Source organism: Martes martes (genome assembly GCF_963455335.1).
Source record: "Martes martes genome assembly, chromosome: 18".
Lineage (NCBI taxonomy): Eukaryota > Metazoa > Chordata > Mammalia > Carnivora > Mustelidae > Martes > Martes martes.
The window spans coordinates 12,564,470-12,588,091 of NC_137906.1; the positions used below are offsets into that span (position 1 = coordinate 12,564,470).

At 47.8% G+C, this 23,622-nt stretch overlaps 1 protein-coding gene across 2 annotated transcripts in view; it reads right to left on the minus strand.

The window, feature by feature from the left end:
• SDK1 (sidekick cell adhesion molecule 1) overlaps positions 1–23,622 on the minus strand; it is an 865,094-nt gene that overhangs the window by 175,340 nt on the left and 666,132 nt on the right. For both annotated transcript variants that reach the window (XM_080830507.1, XM_080830508.1), the window contains exons 15-17: positions 7,108–7,255; positions 6,065–6,205; positions 89–270 (exon numbers count right to left, since the gene is read on the minus strand). In XM_080830507.1, coding sequence (XP_080686633.1) covers positions 89–270; positions 6,065–6,205; positions 7,108–7,255 — 471 coding nt within the window. The remainder of the gene's footprint in view (positions 1–88; positions 271–6,064; positions 6,206–7,107; positions 7,256–23,622) is intronic.

Below are 23,622 nucleotides of genomic sequence, written 5' to 3' on the forward strand. Positions count from 1 at the left end.
TTACTTTTATTTCTAACATGCTGCAGGCAAATTCGGCACGTCCCGCTCTCCAGCAAAGACCGGCAACCATGCGGGAAAGCCAGCTTACCTCCCTGGAGGGTGTATTCGGTCACGGCCCTGCTGAAGACGCCCAGGCCCGCCCCGTTGTAGGCGGCCACCTGGATCTCGTACTGCGTCCAGATGATCAGCTCTGTCACCAGGCAGTAGTTGACCTCTGGGCTGGTGATGTTGCGCTGCTGGTGTTCTCCCGGCAAGCCGGCCAGGCGGTACCTGCAGCGGAGCAGGGAGAAACAGCTGGAACCGGGCAGCGGGCACACCCGCACTCGCTCCATGCAGGGGGAGGGAAATGAAGTCAGCAGACGAGAGCGAGGCCAGAGGGCAGCCCCGGAAAACAAGGCCTCGTTGAGTCTCCCAGCGATTGTAAGTTCTGGACAAAACGGAACTGACATCTCCACGGTGTGACGGGTAAGGAAAAGAGATGGCTTTTTAAGTGTAACTCGTCTGGGGAGCCCAGTGACTTAGTACCAGAAGTTCCAACCATGATTGCTGTCGGGGGGTAGCCATAAATGACAATTTGGGAGCGATGCTCTCTTCCCGCAGCTCTGAAATGTGTGGAGAAGCAGGGAAACCTCTTGGCCTCCTCTTCCATCTGGGTTCTAGATCTGTTCCGTGAGTGTCGCAGCGCCAGAGCGAGTGGCTCTACATGGTGTTCCCACTTCTCCAATGCTAGTCAATGCTACAGGACAAGCTGCTTTGTAGAGGAGCTTTGCGGAGAAAATGGGTGAAGGGGTTAACTGTATGGTGACTGGAGGCGGCCAGACTTACCAGGGTGATCACTCTGCGGTGTATACAAAGTGAATTATTACGGTGTACGCCTGACACTAATACAGTGTTATAGACCAATTTTACCTCACTGTTAAGGAAGGAAAACATGTAGAATAAATAGAATAATTCACCCCACCCAAAAAGACATAAACTTAAAGTTGTATTTATTTTTAAAAAGTGACATACATATACCACATCTTCTTTATTCATTCATCTGTTGACGGACATCTAGGTTCTTTCCATAGTTTGGCTATTATGGACATGGCTGCTATGAACATTCGGGTGCGTGTGCCCCTTCGGACCACTGCGCTTGTATCTTTAGGGTAAATACCCAGTAGTGCAATTGCTGGATCATAGGGTAGCTCTATTTTCAACTTTTTGAGGAACCTCCATGCTGTTTTCCACAGTGGTTGCACCAGCTTGCATTCCCACCAACAGTGTAGGAGGGTTCCCCTTTCTCCACATCCTTGCCAGCATCTGTCATTTCCTGACTTGTTAATTTTAGCCATTCTGACTGGTGTGAGGTGGTATCTCATTGTGGTTTTGATTTGTATTTCTCTGATGCCGAGTGATGTGGAGCATTTTTTCATGTGTCTGTTGGCCATCTGGATGTCTTCTTTCCAGAAATGTCTGTTCATGTCCTCTGCCCATTTCTTGATTGGATTATTTGTTCTTGGGTGTTGAGTTTGCTAAGCTCTTTATAGATTTTGGATACTAGACCTTTATCTGATATGTCATTTGCAAATATCTTCTCCCATTCCGTCAGTTGTCTTTTGGTTTTGTTAACTGTTTCCTTTGCTGTGCAAAAGCTTTTGATCTTGATGAAATCCCAATAGTTCATTTTTGCCCTTGCTTCTGTGGCCTTTGGTGATGTTCCTAGGAAGAAGTTGCTGCGGCTGAGGTCGAAGAGGTTGCTGCCTGTGTTCTCCTCAAGGATTTTGATGGAATACTATGCAGCCATCAAAAGAAATGAAATCTTGCCATTTGTGACGATGTAGATGGAACTAGAGGGTATTATGCTTAGCGAAATAAGTCAATCGGAGAAAGACAACTATCATATGATCTCCCTGATATGAGGAAGTGGAGATGCAATGTGGAGGGTTTGGGGGGTAGAAAAAGAATAAATGAAACAAGATGGGATCAGGAGAGACACAAACCATAAGAGACTCTTAATCTCACAAAACAAACTGAGGGTTGCTGGAGGGAGGGGGGTTGGGAGAGGGTAGTGGGGTTATGGACATTGGGGAGGGTATGTGCTATGGTGAGTGCTGTGAAGTGTGTAAACCTGGCGATTCACGGACCTGTACCCGTGGGGCCCAAAATACATTATATGTTTATATAAATAAATAAATAAATAAATAAAAATAAAGTGACATACATGACCCTGGACTTAGAAAATGTATAAATTAGCAAACTGCCATGTGTACTATGAAAGGACTTTGGCAGCATTATTGGTAAGAGCAAATGTTTTTCCTGATTTTGTTTGTAGAAGTGGATTGGTTCCCGGGGGTCCAGCGCGGGGCGTGTGCTGGGAGGACCTGTCCTGGGAAGACCTGCCTTGGTCATCCTGAGGCTTCAAGGAACACCCCAAATCCTGTCCAAGCGGCGGCTCCTGCCTTGGGAAGACACGGCTTCATCTGATGAGGGGGCAAGGGTGAAGACGGGGGCGCCCTTGAGCTCTTGATGGCAGATTGGGATCTGGCTCTGCACTGACACGGAGCTCCCCCAAGGGCTGCAGCATCTCTCTGGTCCCTGCACTGTCCCGGGTGGAGCGCCTGGGCACAAAGGGGAAGGCCGTGCCAGGCTGCTGCTGTCAGGAAAAGGAAGAACCCCCCCCACCCCAGATTCAGGCCCTTCCACGGACAACAGCTCTCCAAAAAGAATGACAGGTAAAAATACAGTATGGAAGTCTGGAGAAGGCAGTAAAAGGTTCTTCGTGAACAGCCAGATTTTCTGAGGGCAGTCTTTCAGCTCCTCTTGCTACAAACCGTTTGGACAGGTGAGGCCGTGTGGTGGGAAGATACAGGAGCAAGAGCAGGCAGCACTGGAACAGCAAGAAGGTTCCAGGCGTCCTCCTGCCCCCTCCTGCCTGAGAGCAGCAGCTGCTCACGGGGCCGGAGGCGCAGGGACGGCCGTGCTCCTCCGTGACGGGCAAAAGGGGAAGCTGATGCCTCACCCTGCATTTTTGCTTCAGATTCTATCCACTTCTGTCGCCTACTCAACTGCCTGCACCAAGCAGGTGTAGGCACGCTTTCCGCGGGGGGGGGGGGGGGAGGGTGTTAGGTTCATCTATAGGACGTCATGGTCTTCAAGGCTGAGGCCCACAGAGAGAGAGGCCTGGCATCGAAAAAGCCACGTGCCAGATATTCCCGCTTAAATTCCCTGTCTACAAAATAAATAGCACTGAGACAATCAGCCATTTGGGAGAAGGCAGGGGTCGGCCCCCACCCAGAGTGGTCCAGTGTGTGAATGGTGACCAGGACCACTTACAACCAATATGGTGCACACTGGGCACTCTCACTTACAGAGAGCTCATTAGTGCAGACCCATCACTACACAATACGCCTTCCAGGGAAAAGCAGACGTCAGCTCCAGAAGGCACAGGTTGGGAAGAAGACAGACGTGCTGGGTGGCCTTGAGCGCGGTCTCTACGTCACGTCTCTGAGCCTTGGATTTTAACTCCTGAAAATGACATCATCATAATAGCCTTTCACAGGGTTGTCACGAGAATAAGATGAAACGATGGGTGCTGGAGAGCCGTGACAGTGCAGAGCCCACTGCAGATAACTGCTGGTTTGGAAACGCCTCGCGTCCAGGTAGTATGCTAAGAAAGACACTGAAGCCTGCATGAGCCATAGCCTCTCCTAGACGCCTGTTCATTCGATCGTGCTGAACAAGCCACGGGATCCGTGTCTTGGAAGCGGGCCGCCCTCCTTTCTGTAGCAGGCAGGTTGGTCCATTCTGACCTGCGGCTCAAGGTGCTTTTGTAATAGTCACAGGATGTCTGGGAAGGTCATAATTAATAACGAAAGTGCAGGGCATTGTCCTCTGACTGGTGGGATACGTTGCCCGGGAGACCATCTCAGGCAGAACAAGATGATTTTTTTATATGGAAATAAACAGGAGAATGTTTTTAAAGGACATAACCCCTACGCTCCTCTCAAAGAAGCACCCTGCCCATTATTATAAATATTTTATTACTGCACACACATCCTAACCACTTCTTACGGCCGGAGCCACGGTGGTGATTTATTTCCATTTTGTGCCTCCATGGATTCGGCTGTATGTCTGACACAGACACTTGAGCCCTGGAGGGCTCACAGTTGCAAACAGAGCTGATTTGCAGACCGGCGGATTATTTGGAAATGTTTCCAAGTAAATGCATTTTGGCACGGGCCTTTAATTTCTGGAAACTTTGCTATTCACAGGCCTTGGGTCGTACACCCTCATTTTAGGACTTTCTTGATTTAAACCCCTACAAATACAGATGCCCTCTTTCCCAGCACTCGACTCCACTGACACCATCACATAAGATCCTTTTAATGGTGGTAATCCCGCAAAATAGAGAAACGTGCAGTTCCTGATGGGGCCTTGTAACATCAGAGAGATTTTCTTATTAAAGTCCTCGCCCCGAGGTTGGTTCTGCAGGTTGACTTTTAAAGTCCTTCCTTGGCAGCTGGAGCCTGAGGACCCTTCTCTGTGCATTCAAAATGGAGGCAGCTGGGATGACAAGCGTGTGTACGGTCAGGCGGGGAGGGCAAGGAAATTATTTCCATTACCTGATGAGCACAGGCCATGAGTGACAGCTGGAATGGACAGGAGATCTGGGCCTGTGTGTGTTTTTGGGAGGGAACTGGGAACTGCCCCGAGCCCACAGGTGACCCCTGCCCAAAGGGGCCCTTTCAGAGTTTCTTGTTGAAAGGGACAGAGTGACCAAAGGGGCCCCAAGTGCTGATTCCAGTCCTCTAGTCCCCGTGAACCCTGCGGGACAGCCAACTTTAAACCACTTCATGTAGATAATGATCTAGCTTGTCTTTAGAGGATAATTCACATGCTTGAGGAAGACTTGAGAAGAGCATTGAAGTGGTTGTGATGGGCTAATATGTCAGACATATGGATAAAGGTATGTTAAACCATGAGCGGATGATTACATCAATAGATACTGGAAGGAGTGGTCCTCCATATGCAAAGAGCACAGAGCTAGAACAGCTATACTTTTGTAATTTCTTATGTTTTTCTAAGACATTACATTTAGCCCCTTTCGACCTCTGTTAACCCAGTATTTGCTGATCACAAGCTCATGAGGGCACGGGCCTGATACTGGGAGGAAGGTAGTGATGGACACCCACGGTTCTTGCCCCATAAGGCTGGGGAGGGACGCAAAGTACAGGTCGTGGAACGAATACGTCTGTCTGTGGCTGTACTGTCTGTTAGAAGAGATTTCATAAATACCTTTTAACACTGCTTTACTTTTTCCTGTTCACTACTTGCATCAACAAACCACTGCAATTATCACATTTGGCATGATTTCAAGATTAGCAGTTTTGACAAAACAGATTTCTTCTCTCCCACCCAGCGAAGTTCTTGTAGAGTCCCCTCAACATTCTCAGAAGCTTGACTGCCCCATATAAGGCAGGGAAAGCAAAGTGGCCACGCTTTGGGCCACATCTGGCCTGTGGAGGTGTGAATTTGGCCTGCCCCATGTTTCAAAACATACAGACTTCATTTCCAACGTTTAGAAACTGTGAGATCGCATGTAAAAAGCTAGATTTTTAAAAATTTCTTTGAATATGCTAGGAAACCTGGCAATACTGAACATGTAAGAGCTAGCCTGGTAACAACTGGTCAATTGTGATAGTGTCAACTGCATTATTATTAATTAAAAATTATTCTATTAATAATGCATGCCCCTGGAAAAAACTGAAACAGAAAGAAAAAATTTGGAATGAATAGCACACCTTGACCCCAACGCATAATATCCCCCTTCATTCTTCTACCAAGATGCAAGCTTCGATACGTACGTGGATATGCTATGGTTGAATATACAGAGGCTGCCCCAGCAAGGCCACCCACAGTTGCTTGTTGGCCAGAGTCCCCACCACTCTCTAGAGTCCTACACCAGCCTGAGTATCTTGATTACTGTTGGGCTCCTCTAGACCTTTCAGTTTGTGACCCCAGCAAAACAGACCCTGGACTCTTTATAACAAGAACCTAAAAATGGCCAAACACCAGTACTTGCCTGAGGATATACCCACGCAGCACCCCGTTGTGCTCTGTTTCTGGGGGTGGCTGCCACTGGACCATGATGGACTGATTGGTACGCCCGCTGGCTACGATATTCTTTGGGGGAGCACTGGGCGGCTCTTCAGGTAACATCAACCTAGAGATAAAATATGGTGAGGGAAAGAGAGATTAGCATCCAAGACAAATGGTCCCCATTTGCATTCTCTGTCTGGCTGAATCTGGAGCTTAACTATTTACCAAAATCAAGCGATGAACAAAGCAAGGCACACAGCTGATCAAACTCAGAGGACATGCATGAAATAGGTACAGCAAATCAACATAATAGAGAATCAGTTCAGCCAGCAAGCAAGAAGACACAGGAGGTGACCTTATTCTGTCTGGATAACCCACAGCATCTCCACTCCGGGAAGGGATTACAAGCCTGAGCGAGCCAGGCCGCCGGCCCACAGCCTGAGATGCCTTCCAAATTGTGTTTTTCCTTAGCTCTTTTAGTATTTCTCAAACCAAACTCCCACATTTTGAAAAAAGTCACTTAGATCTCAACTCTCCTATGATTCGGGCCCCGCCAATGCTCAGGTTGGTTGGGGTGGGCACACTGAAATGGGGTGAAGCCACGGTCCCAGGTCAGGACCATTCAGGAACGTGCCAAGTCCTGCCAGACGCTTGCTTGTCAGGACGGTGGAACCAGCTCCCGTCCTGCCAGCAGCCCGGGAGGACAGAGGGAGTGAAGACATGGTCAGCGCCTCATCTCGTGGATACCAAGGCCTGTGCTCTCAGAAATGCCTTGTGTTGGTGTGGCCAGAGCATTAGGGAAGTTGGAGACATTTCCCTCTGAGCATTGAAGGAAAACCCAGCTAGTCCAACACACGAGTGACTCTTTCTCTCTTCCTTCTGGTCTTTTCTGTGCATGTGTGGCTGATATCACTAAGGGATGCAGGTTGACTCCTTCTATCAATGTCTTTCTGTTAACTGGATGCTCAGTCTTGCTTTCGGGTCACAGCTGCCCCAAGAGCGCACCGCGGCTGCGCGATCACACACCTGCTTGTCTCTGCGCTGTACTGGCCTTTGCCCACTTGATTCACGGCACACACCCGGAATTGATAGGTGCGAGCTGGAGTCAGGCCGCGCACGGTGACGCCTGTCATCTCGGGGCTGACATTTGACAGATGTACTTTCCATGGAGAGTCTGAAAGAATGAGCAAAAGGAATTCAGAACCACACAGGCACACATCTGAATAATAATAAGAGAATGCAAACTACATTTCCATAAGTTCTCTCATTTGGTTTCCTGGGCGGAGGGAATGGTTATCCCTGTTCCCCAGAAGTGGAAACCAAGGCTCGTGGCCACATGGCTAGCCACTGGTAGCCACTGGGCCTGGCATTGAACTCCAAGACCTCCCGTCGTCCTCATGCTGCTGTCAACAAGCAAAGTGGCTTCTCCTTCAACCCACATATGGCAGTTTGAACGAAACCAAAATATTCCTCATTCCTGCGTTCCCTGTCAGCGCACACGGTGAGGCAGATTGCAGATTTGTCTCCCAGAAAAGGATGCCGCACATGTCACCAAATGATAAATAAAAACTATATTCATTAACATTTTAATAAAAGAGGAAATGAGCATGATAAAGACAGATGGGCTGTGCATTTTGCAACCCATCTGCGTGGCGGCCCATTACAGCACCGCACCCCTCAGTGGCTTTGGCTGGAGACAGACGTAATGAAATTCGCAGCTAGTTTAGAATATCTTTGCACCCAGCTTTCCGGCAGGTGTGCAAGAGCGACTCTGTCAGCCAAATGGGCTCTCGCCTGCAAGGCTTCAGAGGATTCTGCTGGGCTCCCACACCTTTGCGAGATTTTATTTTTTTTCTTTCGGTGCAGAGTTGAAACATGCTTTCTGGCCCGAGCATTTCGTAGAATGATGCCCTGGAATGAACAGGACCTGGCAATGACTCTGAACACCCACTGTCACTTCTCATTTGGAATCGTCATGATGCCTGAGCTGCATTTGCAAGTTATCAGTGAAGTGAAATTGAGGGAAGGGGGTTCTTGTGGAAATCAAACCGTCTGTCCCCTTCCTTGCAAGTGGTGCCCGAATCCCTCTCCCCCACACTGGAGATGGTCAGAATGAGGAGAGCCATGATTTCCACGCTGCCGCCAGCCACAGGCACCCTCCACACGCACAATCACCACCACTTCGGCAGAAACCTACAGACCTAACTATGAGGATCACAGGTCTGTGCCGGGAGCTCATTGGGAACGCACGCCGCTCCCTTAGGAGTCACCAAGAAAGAGCCACAAGCCACTCCGAAATGAAATGAGACTCGAGGGCAACTTGCGTTGGCTCTCACAGCCAGCCATCTACCATGGAGCTGGAGTTTGGGAGCCGGATTCCTCGACAAAAAGTTATGCCGCTCTGGAGCAGGATGCCAGTTGGGCTACAAAGGCTGAATCTTTTTAATTATTTCGAATAAAGCTGCCTCCAAAAATGGCTTTCTGGGAATGCAGTCCTCAGCACCAGCTGGGCATTTCAGTGTTCTTGGCTTTTGATTTTCAGTGATCTAGGTAATCTACGTTGGATGAGGACCCCCGCTCTTTCTGTTTCCTTTAGAGTGCAACGTGTGCATCCCCAGGGAACTACAGAATTGCTCACATCGATTTCTCTTTTCGCTTTGGGAGTCTGAGACCCTTCTAGAAGCATTAAACATCTCATGGTGCTCTGGTCTGCCAAGCAGGCTCCCCTAGCCATTTGTCCACATGGACAACGCAAGAACCTTCCCTCGCACCCCTGTAACTGCTGGTGGGGAGCAGCGCCTCTTCCTGCCAAGTCACACAGCAGTGGAGACACAGCTTCCCTCCAGAAGGCAGCCAGTGCAGAGCCGTCACAGCCGACTACGTGTTTCCATTGACAGTTGTTCACTTTTGTTTGAGCTTCTTCTATAAAGCAGGGGAAAGGAGGGGCAAGTCAAAACGGCAGGGAGATCCACATCACAACCCTGGGATGGCTACTATAAAGGAAGCAGAAATGGCATGTGTGGGCGAGGGGGGAGAGAAGCTGGAACATTCGTGCCCTGCTGGTGGGGATGTGAAATGGGGCGGCCGCTGCAGAAACCAGTATGGCGGCTCCTCAGGAAACTAAAGGTAGAACTACCGTATGATCTGGAAATTCTACGTCAAAATATACACCCTGACGAACTGAAAGGAGGGTCTCGAAGAGATATTAGTTATGAACCCAAGTGTCCACTGATGGATGGACAGATGAACAAAATGTGGTCCATCCCTGCAATGAAATATTATTCAGCTTTGAACAAGAAATTGACACACACTCCAACAGGGCTAAACCTTGAAAATAAGGCAGTCACAAGAAGACGGGTAGTGTAGGATTCCACTGATGAGAGGTCCCTGGAGGGGTCAGATCCGCAGACGTAGAGGTGAATGGCAGCTGCCAGGGTGGGGGTTGTGGGGGGGGGGAGACGAGGAGTCACATTGAATGGATCCATAGCTTCAGTTTTGCCAGATGAGAATAAGAGATGGGTGGCACGATGTGAATGTACCGACCACTCAACTGGACATTTAAAAGTGGCTAAGATGGTAAAATTCTATGTTATGGTGTGTATTACAACAAAACATTTCTTTTTTCAATGCGGAAAATAAAAATGGGGAAATAACATAGCACTCCCGAGACTGGCATTGGTCTAAAGTAAGAGACACGGGCTGACTTATCCAGGGCAGAGCCAGGCCCCCGGTGGGTACTGGAGCTGGATGGGCCCATCCCCCTCCCACTACCCCTTGTCCCTCCTCACCTCCCTGCCCCAATCTGGGCCCTGGACGACCTGCCTGGCAGGGCTGGGCTCTTTCTTACTCACCGGGAGATGGCCTAAGACTATCGCATTCTTCCCCCAGAGGTTCTTGCTCTATTTGGGAAGGTCTACGCCACCTCCTTCTCTGGGCTTTGCATCTCCCTTCCCTCTGTGTCCTGAGTCAGCCGGCTCCGGCCCCAGGGTCCTGGTGTCTCTCTCCACCCACCCCTGGGCAGATCTTCCCTTTGCAGACTCTCTGCTTAGATGTTCTAAGTCAAGACAGTCACCTGCTTCTTGTGGGGACCCTGACCGAGGCAGTGTTCAATAAAACTTACCTCCGTCCCTCTCTTCCTGCAGACCTCAGTGTCTGTAAGCAAATGGCTCACCTGCTCAGTTACCTATAGAGTCCAAGGTCAGAAAGAGGCAAACTCAAAAGGACGGTGGCCAAGTCCACTGATGGAGCCCATGTGTGTCAGCACAGAGAGGGCAGAGAGTGCCCCACGCCCCCTCTCCCTCCCTCCCTCCCAGATTCAGCTCAGAGTGTAAACAGCCCCTCCAAGTGTGGAACCCTATCGAGCAGCATCGAGCAGCAAGCAGATCTGCGGCCCAGCCCCAGTCTAACTCCGCAACAGGGCCTATTAATCTGCCCTGTATCCGGGGGCTCGGCTCAGTTCTCCGGATGCGTCCAAATAAAACTCTTTATTTATTCTCTTCCCTCTCCCTCATAGAAGATAAAAGGTCTGGCAGGAAGAGAGATTAAACTGAAAACTAATACAAATGAACCCGATCCATCTCATGGGCACTCTGATTTGTACTGGAAAAAAAAAAAGTGGTTAGGGAAGGATTTGCTCCCTCATAAGCCTCTGAACTTGAAGCTTGCTGAGAACTGGTAAAATGTAAAGGGCAGGTCTGTCCCTGACAATCCGTAAGCAAAAATCCCTTTAGAAGATGCTCCTCCTGGTCCTCAGAAAGGAGGGCTCTGAGAGGCTCCTCTGAGGGGCTGGGATGTAGAAGATTCTTTTGAGAAAGGAACCCATCCCATAAAAGTTTCAACAGCTTTTTTCCTCCCCTTCAGGGATGCCTCTTGCTCCTCTGATCTAGAAGCCGAAGGAAACTTGGTCTTTCCCAGTCAGGCTATTAAACAAACCTCCGCTCCACACGGCCATCACTAATCTTTCTCTTGGCTTCAAGTGCTGGAATCTGCAAGGAGTTAATCACTCCTTTGCTCTGTCGATTGGTGAAAAAACGGGCAGTTTTCAATCGCCATAAATGTACTGGAAGCTTTTTTCCCACCTCAATAAAAAAGAACCTTACCATGTTCTCAATTAAAGGTATCTGAGGAAGGAAAAGACTTTTTCAAAGAAAATGTTCATTGCCGGAGGGCCCGTAAGTATTACTTAGCCCTAATGTCAACATGGTAGCCGGTGGTCCAGACGCGCACTCATAGCCGTAACCACGCGAATCTCCTTGGGGAGGAGGCATTGTTTCCTCTCATGTGGGTCAGGAAATGAAGACTCAGGGAGGTATAAATACCGTCCCCCTGGCCTTATAGGCCGCCACTTCCTAGACTCAGGGGCAGACCGAACATCACCAGAAGAGCAGCTGGGCCTCCAGCATCAACTTGTGAGATGCAGTGGGAAGTACCGAGCAACATCCAGGCACCACTGACACACACACACACACAGACACACACACACACGATCCAAGAAAACACACAAAACCAAAAGCCAATACAATTTCCTTCCCATCTCTGGGCAATTAAAGAGATGCAGGAAAAAATTAAATGACACCATGAGGAAGCAATCAGCATGGGACATTGTGGGACATCCAGACACCCTGGCCTCTTCACCAGACAAGAGCAGGGGAAAGGGACATAGGGCTCTTGTCGATCAAGAGACAGAACCACCAAAGCGATGGATGGACCTTGTCTGGATCTGGATTTGTATTCAAAAGAATCAACCACAAATAGTCAATTTTTAAAAAAGCATTTGAAGAGGACACAAAGAAATGGAAAGACATTCCATGCTCATGGATTGGGAGAACAAGTATTAAAATGTTTATACTGCCCAAAGCAACCTGCACATTTCATGTAATCCACATCAAAATGCCAACAGTACTTTTCTCAGAGCTGGAACAAACATTCCTAAGACCTGTAGGGAACCAAAAAAGACCTCAAATAGCCAAGTAATCCTGAAAAAAAAAGGCAAACCTGGTGGCATCACAATTCCAGACTTCAACCTCTGTTACAAAGCTGTCATCAAGACAGTATGGTCCTGGCACAAAAACGGACACATAGATCAATGGAACAGAAGAGAGAGCCCAGAAATGGACCCTCAACTCTATGGTCAACTAATCTTCGACAAAGCAGGAAAGAATGTCCAATGGAAAAAAGACAGTCTCTTTAACAAAAGGTATTGGGAAAATTGGAGAGCCACATGCAGAAGAATGAAACTGGACCATATCCTTACACCACACATGAAAATAGACTCAAAATGGATGCAAGACCTAAATGTGAGACAGGAATCCATCAAATCCTAGAGGAGAACACAGGCAGTAACCTCTTTGAAATTGGCCATAGCAACTTCTTTCTAGATACATCTCCTGAGGCAAGGGAAACAAAAGCAAAAATTAACTATTGAGACTTTATCAAAACAAAAAACTTCTGCACAGCAAAGGAAACAGTCAACAAAACTAAAAGGCAACAAACAGAACGGGAGAAGATATTTGCAAATGACTTATCTTATAAAGGGTTAGTATCTAAAATATATAAAGAACTTATAAAACTCAACACCCCAAAAACAAATAGTCCAGTTAAAAAAATGAGCAGAAGACACGAATAGACATTTTTTCCAAAGAAGACATCTAGATGGCCAACAGACATATGAAAAGATGCTCATTGTCACTCATCATCACAGAAATGCAAATCAAACCTGGAATGAGTTATCACACTAGTCACAATGGCTAAAATAAACAACATGATAAATAACAAATGTTGGTGAGGATGTGGAGAAAGGGGAAATGTCATATACTGCTGAATGCAAACTGGTACAACCATTCTGGAAAATAGTATGGAGGTTCCTCGAAAAGCTAAAAATAAAAATACCCTACAACCTAGTCAATGTACTACTAGATATTTACCAAAAGATACAAAAACACAGATTCAAAGGGGTACCTGCACCCCGATGTTTATAGCAGCATTATCTACAATAGCCAAATTAAGGAAAGAACCCAAGTGTCCATTGACTGATAAATGGATAGACAAGAAATGGTATATACATGCATGGGAATTTTGTTCAGCCATAAAAATGAATGAAATCTTGCCATTTGCAATGAGACAGAGCTAGAGAGCATAATGCTGAGTGAAGTCAGTCAGTCAGAGAAAGATAAATACCGTATGATTTCATTCCTTTGTGGGATTTAAGAAATGAAGCAAACGATCATGTTGTGGGGAGGGACCAAGAAATACTCTTAACTGTAGAGAACAAACCGGGTGTTGCTGGGGGGGGAGTTTGGCTGGGGGATGGGGTAACTGGGTGCTGGGCATCAAGGAGGGCACGTGTCCTCATGAGCACTGGGTATGGTATGGAAGTGACGAATCACTAGACTCTACACCAGAAACTAATATTACACTGTATGCTAACTAACTGAATTCAAATAAACACATAAAAAAAGCAATTTGGGATATATAAATATGGACTGAGTGTAAGATGATATTAAGGGTTACCATTAATTTTGCTATATGTGATGTCATTTAGTTGAGCTATGTACAAAATCACTTAAAGTTGAAATGACATAATGTCTGGGATTTCCTTAAAAATACCTTAGCAAAATGGGGTGCCTGGGTGGCTCAGTGGGTTAAAGCCTCTGCCTTTGGCTCGGGTCATGGTCTCAGGGTCCTGGGATTGAGCCCCGCGTCGGGCTCTCTGCTCAGCAGGGAGCCTGCTTTCCCCTCTCTCTCTGCCTGCATCTCTGCCTACTTGTGATCTCTCTCTCTGTCAAATAAATAAATAAAATCTTTAAAAAAAATACCTTAGCAAAACAAAACCAAAAAAAAAAAAAAAAGGAAGGTGGGCATTTGATGAAAACAATATGGTAATGTGTTGATGGTATCAAAAATGAACGCATGAATACCTTTGTGCATGTGTCACACTTTTTATACTAAAAAGTTTCTAGAAAGGGACTGTTTAACTGCAACATCGCCGGCATCGAGCATTGTGACCATCTTAAATCATGTTTGGTAGACATAAAATGTGATTTCACTGATGTGTTGCCTTGTATTTTTTACTATGAATGAGAATTAACATTCTTGCATTAAAATAACTTCCCCTGGGTTACAGAGCATTAAGTGGAAGACTTAAGATGCACACTTACTATTTTCTTAATTCTGGTTCCACTGTTATTTTGGCTACAACAGTCTGAGTACTGTGTCTCTTAAAATATAAGTTTTAGGTTATAATAACAATAATACACATAAAAATAACACCCATTTAAATAGCCACCCATAAGATAAACTCCATTGTTTTGATTTTACTCACTGTTAGATCCTTCGTACCTAGAAGCGTGCCTGACGTGGAACAGGGGTTCGATCAGTATCTGTTCCATGAAAGTACCTGCAATGTCCTGGGCACTGGGGTGACTTCATATGTACACAGGTAACCTTCACAAAACCTCGTGGCAATTATGATCACCCCCATGTTCATATGAGAAAAGGAGACACAGAAGGATGGAATCACAGATCACAGTCTCGTCTTTCCACCTCGGCAGGAACTCCCAGGTCAAAGCGACTTTGCTCTTTTCGACTTCTCATTACTGGTCATAGTTAGTATTGACCCCTGCAAGTCAAGAGCCTGGTCCCAGGGATGACCCAGAAGCAGAGGTACGCTCTTGGCCCGAAGCTTCTGAGAGTCTCAGCCATGCTACACTCGTGAGAGGCTCTCCTTCCCCATGCTGGTTGTTTAGAATGTAAGTGCTCTGGGTTTCTCAGGAAGATACTGCACACTCAGGATGGGTGAGAATCGAAGCCTGGGCACAAATTAAGTTGCACTTTCCAATGGTTAAAGGCCTCTCCAGCATCAACAGTGGTAAGGCCTGCTGATGGCACGTACCCCTGATTGGAAGGGACAGGAGTGGCACTTGGCTTTTGTATTCTTCCTTTTAGAATGCTAGAATGCTGGTCTAATCATTAGAAAAACATCCCCAAATCCCAACCTAGTGACATCCTACAAAGCACCTGACCCGCACTCCTTAAAACTGTCAAGGTCGTCAAAAACGGAACGTCTGAGAAACCGTCCCGCCCAGAGGAGTCCAAGCACTGCAAATGCGGTGCAGTGTCCCGGGTGGGATCCTGGATCAGAACTGAGTGAATGTGAATAAAGCACGGACTTTAATTAATAATAAATATGTCAATATTGCCTCATTCATTGTGACAAATGCACCACACGGATGGGAGATGTTCCCAAGATGGGAAACCATGTCTGGGCTTTTGGAAATTCTCTATCTTCCCAATAACTCTGCAAACCTGAAACTGTTCTGAAATAAACCAGAAGAGAAGAAAAGGCCCGTCTGTTCATGCTGGAGTGGACCAGGAAAGGGAGGGACAAGCTGGGGCAAGCAGCGTGGGACCCGCGCTGGGAGGCCCTGTGCGCTCCATGGGAGAAGAGAAAGGACCTGGTGTGCGAGTGCACACAGTTCACGCAGGGAGGCATGGACAGCAGGCTCAGAGCTGCTGCACAGCCGGGTTTCAAGCCACCGCAACCGTTTCCGACGCTGGAGCCCATGACGATGGGCTGTCCCACTGCCCCAGACGCAGCTCACTTCATCTCTCAGCATTTGAGAGCCTGCTGTCCGTGTGGAGGAGTGATAGCAAGGGGCCATGTCTTCCACAGCCGTGAACAGCAGTCGCTGAGTGCCCTCATGGTCGGAGGCTGGCGTCTGTTCTGGAAGGCGCAAGGACAGATGGGCCTGGAGCTTCCGGCCCACATTGGCACTGGCCCTGCCCGAGGCTCCACAGAGACCCCTGGGGTTCTGAATTGTTTTCCTCAATGAGAGCCCCAAAGGACATGAGCCATCCAAAACCCAAGTCCACCCACGGCACCATGTGCCCATGAAGTGATGAGAGAAGGGTTAAAAAAAAGAAAAAAAATACACACACACACACACACACAAAATATATATTAATTATATATGCAACTACATATAAATTTCATATGCATATAAAAATTATCTATATATGTATGAAACACATCACAAAAATACATATGTATTCTTTAACAAAAACTTGGAAAATAGAATATAAAAAAAAATGAAACCGAACAGGCCCAGGTACATTGTACTGCTTTTAAAAAACCATTTTCATGACTTCTCAGGCACTCTCTGCAATTATCTTCAAGTTTTTCAGACACTACTCTGACCTACGTTTCAGTGTCCAGCTCACTGAGTCACTGAAATTAATTTGGTGGGATGATCACTGTTTGCTTCTCAACATTCAAGTGCCCTGAATGTCCGATTGTCACGAGAACAGAGAAATGTGCCTTTAAGGCCCAGACAATCAGTCCTTCCCACCTCTGTATGGTTTGGCTGCTCAGGCCAAGAGTCAGTCCCTGCCCCAAACCCCTTGTCCACGCAGCAGGCACTACAGAACGGTGTCTCTTGGCTCATTCAAAGCTCAGCAGGACATTCCAAGAGAAGCACAGATAATAACTAGTTCTGCAAAGGGTAAAGACGACTCTGGTTACAAAGTGTTACAGACGAATGGATACAGAAGATATGGTCCATATATACTATGGAATATTTTGTCTCCATCAGAAAGGATGAACACCCAACTTTTGTATCAACATGGACAGGACTGGAGGAGATTATGCTGAGTGAAATAAGTCAAGCAGAGAAAGTCAATTATCATATGGTTTTGCTTATTTGTGGAGCATAAGGAATAACATGGAAGACACTGGGAGATGGAGAGGAGAAGGGAGTTGGGGGAAATTGGAGGGGGAGATGGACCGTGAGAGACTGTGGACTCTGAGGAACTAACTGAGGGTTTTGGAGGGGAGAGGGTGGGAGGTTGGGTGAGCCTGGTGGTGGTTATTGTGGAGGGCATGTATTGCATGGAACACTGGGTGTGGTGCATAAACAACGAATTCTGGAACACTGAAAAGAAATTTAAAAAATAAATAAAAATTAAAAATAAATAAATAAGTAAATAAATTAAAAACAAAACAAAACAAAGTGTTACAAGGCCTGAGAGGCCTTGACTTCGTAGTTGCGCTGCAGTGCCCTGCTTGGCAGGTGGAAGGCACACTGGGAGGAAGGGCCATGTTTGCGACACGAGACGACAAGGTCCTGGGGACAGACAGGCGCCATTGAGCCATCACACATATCTAGAAAGTGCACTGAAGCACAAGTTTGGAAGGATTCCGTGACTTGGACCTGCTCATGGCAGCCCTGGGAAGGAAGCCTGAGTCACGGGATGGATGGTCACAACCCGCAGGGTGCGGCAGAGGCCACCAGAGAGACCTGTGTCAGGGAACACCCCGACCTGGGAGTGGAGGCAGCAGGGGCTATCTCCTAAGACAAGGCCCCAAGGAGCAGACAGTTAAAGTATGGTTTGGCGCCCCCCACTTAGGGAGGGCTTTCTCTATTGGAGATCTCATCAGAGCAACAAAAAGTGTGCAGGGCCGGAGGGAAGAGGCCCCAAGTATGGCCTTCAAGGTCGAGAACGAAAGCACTGAGCATCTGGGAACTAAATGAGCCTCCCTGCCCCACTAGGGAAAGTGGCCAAAGCAACACCAGGAATGGGCTTTGGAACATTATGCTCTTCACATCCAAGGGACTGGAACCCATGCACTGTGGGTGAGACCCTAGATGAGCCCGAGGCTTAGGCCGCAAGGGGACACGTGCTCTCAGACAGGACATGGGTGCTGAACGGGAGAAGCCATCTGCTTCAGAGAGGTGGAGAGAAGTCGGGGGTTGGGAACAGGGATTGGACAATTCCAGAGCCGGAGGGGAACGGGGCTGTGGGCAGCAGCCACATCACGACGGCAGCGGTGTGCCCCATGCAACGGGTCCGATCTTGGAGAGCTCGAACTTTGGCTGGCTGGAAGCAGGCAGCCCTCTCTGCATCGGCACCTAGCGGTCACAGCAGCATGTGTGACAGGCTTGAAAGGTTCTGCCACAGGGGAGCCCCCACAAGGGCTGCAGCCCCCCGCCACGTCTTCCTGGAGGGCAGGGAGCGGAGAGGGCGAGAACCCCCAGCTCCCCACCTCAGCCCCTCTCTGGGCCCACGGCACAGCAAGATAACCACGATGAGTGTCGGTGACACAACTCTGTCTTCCCGCACAGATTTAAAATAGGAGCAAATACCATTAATGTGAGGTTCGATATGCAAAAGCCCCAAGAGAAATGAGCTGAGACATGAAATACTTCCTAACAATTCTGAGGCTATTAGTAGATACCTGCGTGAGCTATGTTTCAAAGAGCATTAAAACGATTGGAAGCATAAAGAACAAAGTCTGTGCAATTTTGGCAAGCAAAACAGTGCAAAGCCCGTCAGCTTTTAAGCACATAATAACAAGCAGGGATGAAGACGTCGAACACGCGGTGCAGAGCCAGGCGGGAGTGGCTTGCACTCGGGAGCAAATGAGCTCACGGGGAGCGGGGTGCGAGGTAGCTGCTGGGCGCTGGCTTAGAGGACTCTGGGACCGCAGGAAAAAGGAGCTGAGCTGCACGGCTTAGAGATTATCCCTGTGAAGGACAAGGGAGCCCTCCTGCCTCCCCGAAGATTCTAAGCCCTGGAGAGTGCCCCCCAGAAGCTGGTCATAGGCCAACCGCTGACAGAAGGTGCCCGCTCGAGAAAGCTGAGGCCATGGCACTGTCCTGTGTCCAAGAAGACACAGGCCTGGGTAAAGTGCCCCCTGGAGCCCAAAACATTCCCTGGGACTTGGCATGCTCCAGCCAGGTTAGCTGATGACCCGCCCAAGACAACGCCCCTTAGTGGGCTCGCAGATCCCAGGCCCAGCCCCTGGCCTCCCAAGGGTCTTCGGTGCCCTTCCTTCCAGGGGCTTCAATAACCAATTCAGAATAAGCAACCTTCCCACTTGCTCCGGCTGCCTCTGTCCCTCACACCAGGACAGAGCTGCCCACACACTCCGCCGGGTCCATCTGCCGGGTTCAAGTTGGTTCTTGCGGCATCGCTCAGTGACCCTGTATGGCCCTCTGGGGATTAGGACTGTGGTCTGGCCTCCCTTGGTCTCTGCGCGTGCATTTGCGAGTGTGTATGTGTGCACAGAGAGAGAGAGAGGGAAGCTTTTAAAAAACATTTCAACATCTGGAGTGAAAATACATACAATATTGGATACAAAATGAAAATGAAAAGTAAACCCCAAAATAAAAAATAAACCCAAAATCATTAAGGAGGAGAAGACAGTACAGAGCCCCTTGGGAGGTAGTCGAGCTAAGCACTCAGTTCCGACTGCTTTGGGTTTCCTGGAGGCCAAAGGGAAAAGTGACATGCTGGACGGCAGAGTTTGAAAAAAAAGCTGCTAAGTCGCCCGAGAGAGACAGGCATTGTCTCGGTGAGATGCCCACCGTGCTGATGCCTCCGGCCTAGAAATGAATATGGTATTAACTTGTGGAAGATAGTGTTCCTTTCCAAGTGAAGGGAAAATACATTAATTTGGAGTGTGAGGCTCAGGAACCTGGCATCATGACGGGGACCAAGGCTCTCGGCGTGTCACCTTTGAACTGTGGAGGGCAAGACCTCAGGAATTCACCTCAGGGCTATGGAGCCGAGGATGTTCATAAGAGGAAGTTGTAGGGTATTGTTACATGGAATATTGCTATTTTAGGAATAATTGGCTCGACAGAAGAAATTTCCATAAAGATATTTTAAAAATCATAAGAACCGCGAATGGGAAGAATGTACTAGATCATGAAGAACTGTTTCAAATCAAGATCCTGTTCATTTACATGAGCAGGAACAGGCTGCAAGGAGAACGAGGCCTGCTGAGTGCTGGTCCTTGCAGGAGGAGGACCGACTGAGAAGGGCCACAGGGGAGCCTCCCAGCAGGTGGAAACATTTTGTACCTTACTTGAGGTAGGAGCTATGTGGCGTATGTGTATTTGTAAAAACTCACTTAAGATCTCTGCATTTCATGATATGCAAATGATTTACCAGTATACAACAGAAGATCAGTATCATACGTAACAGTAAACCTCTGGCAGATGTTCCACTGAGATCAGAGGATGAATAAGAGACTCGCTACTGTGCTGATTATTCTTTTAAATTATTCTGGCCAACCCTGTAAGATTAAAAAAGAAAAAAGGAAACAACAAGTCCTTATTATTTAGAGTAGATATGACTGTCTACCTTGAAAACTTAAGAGGATCAACTGGAAAATCATTAGAATAATAAGAAAATATGGAAAGTGGCTAGACAGAAGACAAACACTCGAACATCAGGACTATTGCAGTATCCCAACAATGGTGAGCTACCTCCAAGATGGAATAGAGAGAAAATCCTATTCCCAGTAGCAATAGAGCAGAATCTTGGCACAACTTTCACACAGAAGTGTACAGCCTGTGGGGTAAGCCAGCAAGCTTCCCTACATGATATAAAAAATGAGCTAATGAAATGGAGAAACAGGTTATTTTCTAGGTGGAAAGACAGAATTTCCAAGAAGTCAGCTTTCATAAAACTCATGATAGGTTTAGCATGACTAAAAAGTCAATGGAACTATTTTTGAAAGCTGACAAAATAATTCCAATTTTTTTTTCAGAAGAATAAACAGGTGACAAGAACTAGCAAAAAAATTTTTTTTAAAGATTTTTATTTATTTGACACAGAGAGAGAGAGAGATCACAAGTAGGCAGAGAGGCAGGCAGAGGGAGAGAGGCAAGCAGGCTCCCTGCTGAGCAGAGAGCCTGATGCGGTGCTCGATCCCAGGACCCTGGGATCATGACCTGAGCCAAAGGCAGAGGCTTTAACCCCCTGAGCCACCCAGGCGCCCCAAGACAGCAAAATTCTTTAAAGATGAAGGAAATTGCTTTATCGGTTATTAAAACACATTTCAGAACTAAAACAATTAAAATAGAGACCAGGCAGAAAAACAGGCTATTAATGAATGGGTCCAAATAAACCCCAAATAGACCTTTATAGAAATAGGTCCTCTTCATGCATAAAAAAGGGGAAAAATCCATAAATAAATGGAATAGTCAGGAAATTTTGTCAGGAAAATGAATGTCATTTGGAAAAAAATAAAAATCACATGTTGGGATTTCCATCTAAATTCCAGATGAATTTAAGAGTTAAATGTATGAAAAAGTAAAGCTTTAAAAATAAGAGAAAAACTTACAAGAACCTGTATTTTATGCTTGTGTTGAACTATCCAACCAAATATACAAGTAATGAAAGAAATCACAGAGAAAAATATCAATAGACTTAAATACGTAAAAATCAAATACTTCCGTATGTCAGAAAGTAATACATAAAAATTAAGAGTAAAAAGCAAACTGAAAGAATACGTGTCATACATGACAGAGAAAACCCTAAGGCTCTGATACAAAAGCAGAGGAAAAGAAACTGACAGATCATAGAGAGGAAGTACAGAAAGCCAAGGAACTTGGAAAAATGTGTTTAGCAAGACCACTAATCAAAGAAATGCAAAGTAAAAATCCTCCCAACACAGACATAGGAGAGTATCTTTGCAAGCTTGGGAGGAGGAAAAATATTCTTACAAGTTTCCTTCTAGGTATTTTCATTTGTTGGTGCCCTGCCTTCGCTGTGCCCTCGGGACCTGGTCTGCCCCTAGGGTAATTCAGCGCCACTGGAGCAGGAGACCTGGGATGGTGCTCCCCATCCCAGAGCAGGAGACCTGGGATGGTGCTCCCCGTCCCAGAGCAGGAGACCTGGGATGGTGCTCCCCGTCCCAGAGCAGGAGACCTGGGATGGTGCTCCCCATCCCAGAGCAGGAGACCTCGGATGGTGCTCCCCATCCCAGAGCAGGAGACCTGGGACAGCAACCCCCCACCCCAGAGCAGACCTGGGACAGCACCCCCCAGAGCAGGAGCCCTGGAGACAGTGCCCCCCCACCAGAGAAGATCTAGGATAGTGCCCCCCAGAGGGGAAGACCTGGAGAGAGTGCCTCCCCCCAAGAGGATCTAGGACAGTGCCCCCTCCCAGGAGACCTGGGACAGCACCCCCTCCCTCCAAGAGCAAGACCTGGGAACAGTGTTCCCTGGAAGGGAAGACAGGGGACACTGCTTAGAGGAGATGCTATAAGGAGCCGACTAGAGATCCCGCAGCCGTGGATATTCGGCGGGTGCAGGGATCCACGAGCCGTGCCTTGTTGCTAAAGCGAACAGGCAAAGCAGTGAGTGGCTGGAGGTAAGTCTGGAGAGGCAGGTGGCAGCTGGATGACGAAGAGCACTATGTATCATGATCATCAGCCTAGAATCTATTCTTTAAGCAGTGAAATGTCTCTGGTGGAATCACGGCTGGTTGTGTGGCCAGAAGATGGGCTAGGGACCACTCTCCAGGTCATGCCGAGCCCCGTGTACTCTGGGGGAGCAGAGTATATAGCCAGCCCCGCTGCAGCCCCTTCTCTGAGGGGCCTCTGAAGGGTTTCTAGCGGGGACCTCACTTGGGCACATGTGCATTTTGAGGGCTCCCGCTGATGGCCCTGGGGAGGGCACACTTGAGGAAGTGAACTGGAATGGCTTATCTGATCGGGTGAAAACTAGTTAGGGACAGAGGCTGCAAGAACAGAGAGGGCAATGGGTTGGAGAAACGTTTATGAGGTAAACCTTACTATTTGTGGAGCACAGAGTCAAAACGATGTTTGTTTAACTTGAGAAGGAGCAACTTCGGGGGAAACATGACGAGTTCTGACAGTTTGAGTTTGCTGAGCCCATGCGACAGACAGCTGGGCGAGGATGTCTGGGTGACATGTGGTCACGTGAATCTGGGGTCCAGGGCCGAGGTCTAGGTCACAAACACGTTTTAGGGAACAGCCCACTGGCAACAGGTGAGCCGTGGTGGCACGGGGCCACTAGCGGGGGGCACAGAGGAGGTGAAGACCCATGGGCTGAGCCAGGAAAGTAAGGAATGTCGATATTGTAGGGGAGAAGAGAAAAGGAGGTCTCCAGACAAGTCATAAGGAATGGCCAGAGGATCGGGAGAAGGGCTAGGAAGCAAGAAGGAGGCGGGAGTCCAGTCAAGGGAACAAGTTGCTCTGGGTGGCAGGAGATCAAGGGCACAGGCTGCACAGCTGTTGGGGAGGACCATGACCGCTCCCTGCATCTGCCCTTCAGGATGAGGAGGCTCTGGTCTCTGCGGAGAAAAGAGGAGGGCAGGGCTGGGAGATGAGGAGGAGGAGGGATTTTCATGAAGCGGAGAGTCAGGAGGGGAGGAGAATTGGAAGATAGAGGGCGTCGGGCATTAATTCCTGGAGGACATGGGACGGAGGGGCTGGCTTTCACCTCACAAGGGACTGTCGTGATTGCTGTCAGTCGCTGTTGCTTCAAGTAAGCTCTAGATTTCTATTAGTGTGCATGCCTAACTTTAATAGTAACAATTACAAAGTTACCTTATATTTTAATTAAATTCAAGTATTGTAAGATGTGACGGCGAAACTACAACTGTGAACACCCGTATCTATTTAAAAAAGCGAAGAGAAGAACGAAGCCCTGGGCTCTGCATAAAGGTGCTTGTTCCCTGCGACTGCTCACGGGGAGACGTGCGCTACGGTGTAAAAAAATTCATAGG